Below are 9,804 nucleotides of genomic sequence, written 5' to 3'. Positions count from 1 at the left end.
AAATGTAAGTGTAATATGTTTATATTCTTCTATTACCAAATTTAGTGTTAACAAAGTTCTTACTCATTTCTAAGTTCTAATTACCCCAAAATAAAGATGCATCATCTCAACCATGTGGGTCATCTCAACCTCTTGCGTCATCTCAATTTCCTGCGTCATCCCAACTTATACAGACCCGTTATAGAAGAAGGAGGGGCAAGACAATTATGAAATGATATTTGGTTTTGTTTTATTTTGTTAATGATCTAAACACTTAGATTTGTTGGTTTGCTGAACAATATATGTATTTTGTTAATGATCTAAACACCTTCTACTAAATTGAATGTTGGTATTTTGGATAAACAATAGATGCATTATATTGGTGGAATGAACAGTATTTTGTGAATGTGTTGGAAGTATTGTACAGATTTTGTAATAGAGATATCTTGCGTTGTGCTGAAAATATTGGATTTGAGACAATATTTTCAATCCATATAAGGATATGTTCACCATTGAAGATATCTCTAAGCAGGTTGTTTGTTGGCACTGTATTACCTATTGCAAATGCATATTCTATCTCCTTTAAATAACCACTTGTAATGGAGATATCTTGTGTTGACATGCCTTCATAAAGATGCCAAATCATATAATGATTTCATCAAATAATATGATACTGCTAGAAGGGGTACCAACAAGCACTTCATGATTGAGCTACCAACAAGAACTTCATGAGCTATTCAATTAAAAAGTAATTCATTCTATTACACCTTCCACAAAATGGGAGTACCAAAATATACAATGTCAATGATACAAATTCACAAAATGGGTGTGGTAAATTAACTCCATCAAACATCCAAAAATGTCAATGCCGATAATACTATTACAAACATACTACCATTACATACACTTCCACAACCCTAAACACTATCAATGCATTGCCTTACACCTTGTCAAGCATCAAAAAATGCCAAAGCCAACGATACCATTACAAACACACTTCCTTCACAAACACACTACCATTATAAACAGATAAAAACATTACATACACTGTCAATGTATGGCCTTACACCCCATCAACCATACTCCTACAAAAGCAATAAAGACAACTGACAAACACACCAACATTTGAGTAAGCTGCCTCTTCCGTGCTCTAAGTTGTACAACCTCTTTCTTCAAGCGCTTTAATTCACTACGCAATGGAGGTAGTAATTCCTTTCCACAGGGACATGTTCTTTGTCAAACCAATGGAAAAATCGACATTGCTATGCTTTCTAACTTAGAAAAAGAAAAAAAAAAGGGTTATACATACAATCACATAGGTTTTACTTTTTGGGGAATATCATCAAACAATTGGGTTATGGTTAGTCCACCTTTGATGGGTCGTACATGGCACACTCAAAGAAACGCCTCACATGATTTTTTATTATCCACAAGGTCTTTTATGGAGATCGAAGGCTGCATTTGCACATCGGTGCATCAATACCCACATCACCTCTCACAGACGACATTGAAGAATCCTAAACAGTTAGATTGAGGAACTTTTAGCAAGAAACCCTAACTGAAACTACCCATAAACACAACTTACCAATACTCAACCTTATTTGCCTTCCCTATGGAGAGGTCTTCTATTTCACCTGCTCCGACTCCTTCGTGTAGCTTTTTTGCTTTTCGCATCATCCTTTCCCGATGTTCAGAAAATGCTCAAGAACATGTATAAAGTGCCGCCCATTTCCAATAGAGATGATTTGGGGCTGAGGTGTAAAGTCAAAAATGAAACAACGTCGTTTTTAGGCTGAGTTGTTAATGCTTACATGGACAAACGGTGACTCAACCAAACAAAATTTTCAAAATTGGACAAAAAGTGACAAAAAGATCCTATTCAAAATCACGAAAAAATTAATGAGTCAATATTGGAAATTAAAAAGTGAGTGATCATTTTCAAATTGCGCTCCGGCTTAGGGAGTTATTATACATTTACCAAAAAAAAAAAAAAATAATAATAATAAAAAAAGAAGAAGATAATAATAATAGCCCACAATTTACCCCTAAGGATTATAATTAGAAGGGCTTCCAGAATCCCAAACGTTCAAAACCCGTTTTGTGTTTTGTTTTCCCTCGGTCCGAACCACAAAACCCTGAAAACTCAAAAAAAGTGAAGCGCTAAACCACAAAACCCTAGCAGGAATGGAGGACACCCCAATCGAAGAGGGAGAAACCAACAAAGATATCGAGGTAGCTCCGGCCCTTATCGCCGTTCACCCGGTACAGGAATCCGTAGTTATCTCCGTCGGGTCGGACCTTCGCGTCTTCGACCTTCAGTAAGCTTCCATTAACTTTTCCTTTTTCTCTTAGTCTGGTTCGATTTTTCCTTGTTGATTCGGATCTGTAATGGGTCGAACCGAATGGAATGCATTGCATATTGTAAGTTTGCAAACTATAAAAGAAAATTACTTTTTTTTTTGTCATATCAATGCAAATGCAGCAAATTCTCAATCAAAATGTATATGCCTTTTTTTTTCTTTTTTAAAAAAAGAATGTTTTACGTTGGAAGTTTAAGATGCTGTTTTTTGATCGAAATTAAGCTCTGTTTGTCGCTGAGAAATGTGAGGGAAAGTAAAAAAAAAACACAATTTTTATCATAGTTTTTTAGTTTGTGTTGGTTAATAAATAATATTGGGGAAGTCTGCTCGGCTTGGTCTTATTGTTGCATTAGGCACAGTTCTTATTTTTTTAATAACTAATTTGCTCCAGGGGGCAGGGGAGGAGGAAGGGAACATTCGAATTAGTGACCTCCGCATCCGTTTGATTAGGCATAGTTTAATTGAATTTTTTGTTTTATCGGGTTTTAAAGGTCGAAAATGTCCATCCTCAAATTCGGTTTTCTTTTGTGTTATAAAATGAAAACTGTTTAAAATCTTCTCAGTAACCTTATTATGCAATTAAAGATTGGATTTAAAAAAGTGTCCATTATTTTATACAAAAAAAAAAAAGAACTGCCAAGTTTTTTCCTAAATTTTCATTGCTCAAGTTTTAAAGGTAAAGTGCAATTAGGATAATTTGATGGTCATGTTTGCAGATGTGTGTTCAGTACTTTGCAAAAGCTTTCATGGAGAGTAAGGGTCTATTTGGATTTACGATTTAAAAATAACAATTTAAAAATATGCGATTTGAACAAGAGATTTTTAAAAACGCAGCTAAGCTTTTGTGTTTTGAAATAGTAGATTTCTACGTTTTCAAATTGTAATTTTTAGAAAAAGTTAATTCTCAAACGATTCATTTTTTGCGATTTAGTTTAAAGTCACACATTTTATCTACGAAATCGCAATCCTAAGCGCATCCCAAGAATGTAACTTGGGTAACAAAATTTAACTTCTTCTTCTCTTTTTTGTTTTTTTTTTTTTTTACAGTGGAGGTAGTGCAGTTTCTTTAGTGGACGATTCACGTGGGCCGTCTCATAAGGATTCAATAAGAGCTATTTGTTATGGTGCAAAAGGGAAGCTCTTTGTATCTGCAGGCGATGATAAACTTGTCAAGATATGGTCCACGGAGCCTTGGCGCTGCATTTGTACTGTGTAGGTTCTTAAAGTCCATGAGGCTTTGTCTATTTTAAAACTTTAAGCTTACTTGATATAGGAGATTTTGAAACTTTCAGTTTTTAAGCTTTCATAGAGTTTATTGAATGCTATGTGTCACACAGGCAATCTGTGCAATATGTATCATTGAATGCTGTTTTCCTGCTGGCCTCATCTGTGCCATATGTATCACGCAACTCTGAATTCGTCTATAGCATTGAACCTGCCCCATGTCTGCCAAAAGTTTGTCCCTTTCCTGTCATATGAAGTTTTCCAACTTTTATAACAGGTCCTCCGAGAAAAGAGTAAGCGCAGTTGCACTGAGCAATGACGGTTTGTATGTCTGTTTTGCTGACAAATTTGGGGTTGTTTGGGTCGTGGACCTGGATGGATTTGATGGAAATCAAGCTTTAGACAGTAAGAAGGCAGTACCAATGCTTTCTCACTACTGTAGCATCATCACTAGCCTGGTGAGTATTGCTATTATTGATTTTCTTTTCTATGATTTTTTTTTTGTTAGTAATGTAAATTTTATCACTTACAGTTACTATTTTTTTTTCCCCTTTTCTCTTTCTTCTTCTTCCTCCTTTTTTTTTTTTTTCTTTTTTGTTCCTAACCTTGACAGCAGAGCAATAGATTGTGTCAGTACATATTTTTCATGGTCGTTTTCAAACATTCCTCGTTCACTTTTTTGAGACTTTATATGATGTTACTTTCTTTTTCCCTTTGTTTTTGGATGGATTCATTTCCATCTATTTTTGCTTACGTATTGGTGAAGTTCTTCATAGATTAGGAGTAGCTATAGTGTTTTTATCTTACTGGTTACATGATTTTCACATATGAGCTGGCTGTGCATACTTTTTGCAGGAATTTTCACCAGATGGGAGGTTTGTTGTTAGTGCTGATCGGGATTTCAAAATTCGCGTAATCCAACTGTACTACCTATTGAATGAGTGAAAGAACTATTTAATTTCTCATCTCTTTACACAATATTATTCTTATTATAGGTTACTGTGTTTCCTAAGAAGCCTTTGGATGGAGTTCATGAGATTCAAAGTTTTTGCCTTGGTCATACCGAGTGAGTGAGATTTTTTTTGTCACATCTTTTACCAAACAAAGAATGCAGATTGTGATTGGACTTTTAGGCAAAATAATTATTCTGTTTTCTTATTCAGATTCTTCTGGGTTTACTGCTGGTTCATGTTATCAATACCTTAAAGTGTGAATTTGGAAGACATATCAATACCTTTACTATATTTGGCTTGGCCTCTTCCTACAAACAAAAATGCATTTTTCTTTCTGTTAGCATTTATGTTGAAATAATTTTGCCACTTATCGGTGGTAATATAACCCTTATTGAATCTTGATTGCATAAGTCCTTTATCTTTCTTCATGTGTAAGTAATCTTCTAGCTGCTAGACACTAATTTCTGAAACTTTCATGTCTATTGCCAGATTTGTGTCCTGCCTTGCTTTTGTTTATACCTCAGAGTACCCCCAGGGGTTCCTCGTTTCTGGAAGTGGTGATTCAACAGTATGTGATCTTAACAACTTTGCATGATATAAAATAATTTGCTTTAAGGTGCAATTTTGAACTAAATGTACTTATCAAAAAGTTTTGGACTAAATGTAGATCCATGTTGATTTTGCAGGTTAGATTATGGGATATTTCCTCTGGATCTCTCCTTGATACTTATAAAGTTGAAGCAAAGGTATTCCACTTGTTCTAAGTATCCCTGAGGTTCCAACTGACCTCTCTATTCTTCTGAAATTTCACTTGCTTTTCTCTTCCGAGGGTTGATGTACTTAAGTCAATTGATTTCCTATTTTTTTTAATAAGTAATCGAATTTTATTAAAAGGAAAAGGGTGCAACCTAAGTTCACAGGAAGTATACAAGAGAGACACCTAAACAGAAAAAGAAAAACGATCAAGAAAATCATTAAAGCTAGTAATATGAAGGCAAACAAAGTGGCTGGCTATCCAGTGGTATAGGATTATGAAGTCATATGAAATTTGTCTTCAGATATTACCGTGTTTATTTGTATCTTAAGATATTTCCTGGTTTGGGTTGAACATTCCCAAATTACAACTATTAGTAAAATCCTAGTTCAAAATCCCCTGTTAAAAATACAGTATGATGTAAAAAAAATAACAGTTATAGGTTGAGATTATTAAAAGGAGGTGGATTTCCTTAGCCTTTTGCCATTAGCCTCTCTGTTTACTTGCTTTCAATTTCACTTTGCTTCCTGAAGGCAGGGCTTTTAGAGTCTAATGGGAAAGAGGAGGAGTGCAATTCTGCTGTTACCAATCTGTGCACCATCCCAGATGGTACACTTATTGCAGTGGCCATTCAAAGGCAAGTCAGAGCCTTTTTTACAGTATTATATCTTGCTGATGCATTCTGTTTTGATTTGATGTCTCAGTACATGTTACTGTTTTTTTATTGTAGCTTGCAAGGAATAGTGTTGTTGAGCTGTGACCTTTCTGCACGAACTCTTTCGATTGCAAAGGTTAGGACCTCAACCTCTTGGCAATATTGTGCAACTGTCCAGAAGAAAAGACTGCCCTGTGATCAGGCGCTTTCGGATGCATTAATTTATTTGATCCATCACGTCCAGTGGATCTGTTTCTTGTATCTGTTTGACATTGCCATAGATCTGTTAAGTTAGCATAATGGATATTTCTTGAAGCATGTTGATAATTGTCTTCACTTAATTTTCTGGAAACTTGTGGCTGAGTCAGATAAATACATCATGAATCAAACAAAAGTTCTTGATTGATCTATTTCCAACCTGTTTGGTTCTTCCAGGTGGTTTTAATCAAGGGCGAGACCTTCATTCCTACAAGCCTAAGCACTAGCTCTTCAGGATTATTGTGGATGGTGTCAGGTGTCTCTAACTTGCATGGTTTCGATCGCCCTTCTTTGGCCCGTGTGAGGGTTATCTCAGGGTTTAGGGAAAGCAGTGTCTGTTCCCCAGAGCATGAACCACCGACTGTCTTGGAAGATGATGAGATTCCTGGTGGCGACAAACTGCTCGAGAAGTTGCAGGGAAGTTTGACAGTTGAGGAAAAGGTTTTCCTGGCGGCTGCTGAAGCAGTGAAAACAGCAATGAGCAATTTGTTAGTTAAAAAACATTACTCTGCAGAGAAACGGGAACTTCGAAAGAGAACCAGAAATGATAGAAAAATCAAACAGTGATGAGTTTCTTGCAACGGCAACAGCTCTTTTAAAACTGGTTTTTTTTTTTTTTTTTGGAGCAACTGAGATCGGCCTGTTTGTAGTTCTCTCAGGTTCTTGTAATACTAATTATTTGTGGTTGTATCAGTAAAAAGCAACTTAAGGCTGGGTATATATATAGTTGTGATATTTCTTCAGGATTAAGGCAGCACTCAACCTAAGCCCAAAGGAAAATGAGTGGAGTTCGAAAGAGTAGAATTTGTTTTCTTTCATAATCCTGCATTCTTTTAGGAAGCAAAAGAGCAGAATTTAATTAATTTATCAACCATCTAGAAATTAAGGCAAAGAACATGGTTAAGGTTAAAGGGGCTTTTGAGACCGTGGTTACAGAAAAACAATGGGAAAATGGATAAGCAGTCTATGGGTAGTAGCCTCTCTGTTTTCTAATAAAAGTTGGTCTGTCATATCCACTAAGCGCTTGGTTAACATTTCGTGTTACACTGTTGAGAACCACGCGTGTTGCCTGTAAAAAATAATAATCATAATTAAAATTAAAAATTAAAAATCACTTGGGCACAAAACTGCAAGATAGAAAAGTCAATACTTGGGAGCCCGAAGAAAAAGAAAAGAAAAGTAAATATGGACTATTCGAGTCTGATATATATACGGCCAAATGCAAATAGTTTTAGTCGTAGTATCTCAAATATAATGTCACAGGGTCCTTATCAACATCAGCGGTACCTGGAGCCAAAGCATCAACATCTACACGATCGTGGTAGTAACCACGTTTAGATAGGTGAAAGTATGAGTTTACAAACTCAGTAGTATAAAATTCCTTAGGTTTTCACAATGAGCCAATTCCTTTATTTCTACTGTATATTTACAATAGTGGCTATTTTGTGGATTGATAGTTTTCATAAAATGTTTTGTAGCTGATAACGTAAACAATGACATTTGGTTTATAAATCAATAATCTACAATACACACACAATTACATATATATCATGTGACTCAAATACATTCATATACAAGCTCTCAAACCTTTGGAAAAATATAGGCATACAGATATATATAAAGAAATATTGACACTATGTCTTGGCTTTATGCGCATACAAGTCATCCGAACCTTTGGGGAATTATAATATACGCATACTCCTAAACATGACATCACAAGAAAACAATTGATATAATATTACGGCATTACACACATATAGTTCTTCCGAACCTTTGGGGAATACAAGTATACGTGCACCCGAACATTAAATCATAAGAAAGTATTCAACATAACATTTCGGTTATGTACGTATACATTTCTTCTGAACCTTTGGAGAATACAAATATACATATGCACCCAAACATTACATCTTAGCAAGTCAATCAACATCATAACTCGGCCTCACACGCATACATGTCATTTCGAACCTTTGGGAAATACTGATATACATGCACTCAAAATATATGACATCTCATAAAACAAATGCAATCTAGTCGATTATCACTATACATATGTTTTGCCCCATTCAAACTCATATGGATACTAATACGTCTAGCATGAAACACTTTACTGAAAAACATGTCACACGCTATCATGCTATGCATGCACTTGTTATGTTTCTTAGTTTCTAGTGCCTACAAAGATTCAACCCCAGGACTTGTTTCTGATGCCGTGGGACTATATACTAACCGGTCTTACACTTGCTCTGCCAAGGTGTCTTTCAACCAAAGTCTTATGTTCAGCGTTCATGATTTCGTACATGTTAGTGCTTCCACATCATTTATGCTCTGTGTACAGGCTTTCACACTTATGCAGCTCATATCATCTCATGCTCTTATAAAACCTTTCCATCATAACATGCATTATTAACTTCTTATAAAGCACATAAAATACAATCCAATGCACATATTTTCAAACACACTCATAACCATCATCAAATCAACTCTTTAACATTATTGAAGGTATTGAAAGCAAATCACAAGCATATATCATATTTAATTATCATTGGCTCGCATTTATAAAATCATAACATTTTCTTATCGTAAAACATACCATCTTTTCTCAATGAATAAAATACTCACTTTGGCTGCTCGGTAATTGGCGTAAATAAGGATTCCTAATGAAAGCATTGCAATGCACCACTACGTTATTACATTGTATGACATATCAAAACTAACACATAATATTTTCTAACTATAAATTCCCACATAGCTCTTGAATTGCTCAAGAACTAAAACCCATGGAAAAGCCATAGAATTTCTAGGGTTCCATTTGACAACCTATTAACTAAACACAATAACCCATAAGATTATCTTAGGGTTAGACACACAAATTGCTCATTTACAATACTTAGAAAAATCTAAGTTTTGGGTATTACCTTAATTTTTCACAAAAAATGAAACCCAACGATTGAAGATGACTTAGAACACTTCAAAACACACAATACCTTGAGAAAATTGAGAAATGAAGCCCAAACTCTCAAAAATTAACACAAATCTAAGGAAACTAGGATTTTTGGATTTACCTCAAAAGAATCTGTGAAAATGTGGATATTGCTATGAGGATCGTGTTTCCGGTATCGGATTTGAGTTTGGAAGCTTCAAACTATTGGAATCTAGAGTTTAAGATCAAACCCTAGGAGAGAGAAGAGAAGTTTTTCAGAAAAATGGGAGAAGAGGAGCTGAAAACTCACTCAACCAATTACTATCGAGGCCTGTCCGAACACGTTAGTGGGCTGTCCGAACACACGCTGAAGAAGGAACTTTCTACCAAGCCCGTCCGGACATGTGTCGAGAAGTGAATCTTCTGACACATGGGGGTCTACAGGGTTCATAACTACTCCTCTTACTACAAGACGCTTACCTAGCCAACACTTAGATCCGGCTCTACCCAAACTTTTCTGGTTCACCCCAACATTCCCCACTTGTATGACTATTGCTGAGCAGTTTTTGGATATCAAACGGACCTCCCCAGAAGGTAATTTTAATGTGGTCGATTTCTCCTATTTTGCAATCAGTTTCATTACAACACCTACTGCTCTAGCTAATTGTCCACCCTTTCCAAGTGTGATTTCTATTGAA

At 35.6% G+C, this 9,804-nt stretch overlaps 1 protein-coding gene across 1 annotated transcript; it reads left to right on the top strand.

Moving 5' to 3' along the window:
* The first annotated feature begins 2,055 nt into the window (after window positions 1–2,055).
* On the top strand, window positions 2,056–6,933 carry LOC133851641 (uncharacterized). Its single transcript, XM_062288153.1, has 10 exons — window positions 2,056–2,297; window positions 3,387–3,551; window positions 3,841–4,021; window positions 4,419–4,475; window positions 4,559–4,629; window positions 5,006–5,084; window positions 5,203–5,262; window positions 5,804–5,907; window positions 6,001–6,061; window positions 6,361–6,933. The coding sequence occupies exons 1-10, from the start codon at window positions 2,164–2,166 to the stop codon at window positions 6,748–6,750; spliced, it is 1,302 nt and encodes a 433-aa protein (XP_062144137.1). The 5' UTR covers window positions 2,056–2,163; the 3' UTR covers window positions 6,751–6,933.
* Window positions 6,934–9,804: the final 2,871 nt, after the last annotated feature.

Source organism: Alnus glutinosa, chromosome 12 (assembly GCF_958979055.1).
Source record: "Alnus glutinosa chromosome 12, dhAlnGlut1.1, whole genome shotgun sequence".
Classification (NCBI taxonomy): domain Eukaryota; kingdom Viridiplantae; phylum Streptophyta; class Magnoliopsida; order Fagales; family Betulaceae; genus Alnus; species Alnus glutinosa.
This window is presented reverse-complemented; position numbering and strand designations above follow the sequence as displayed.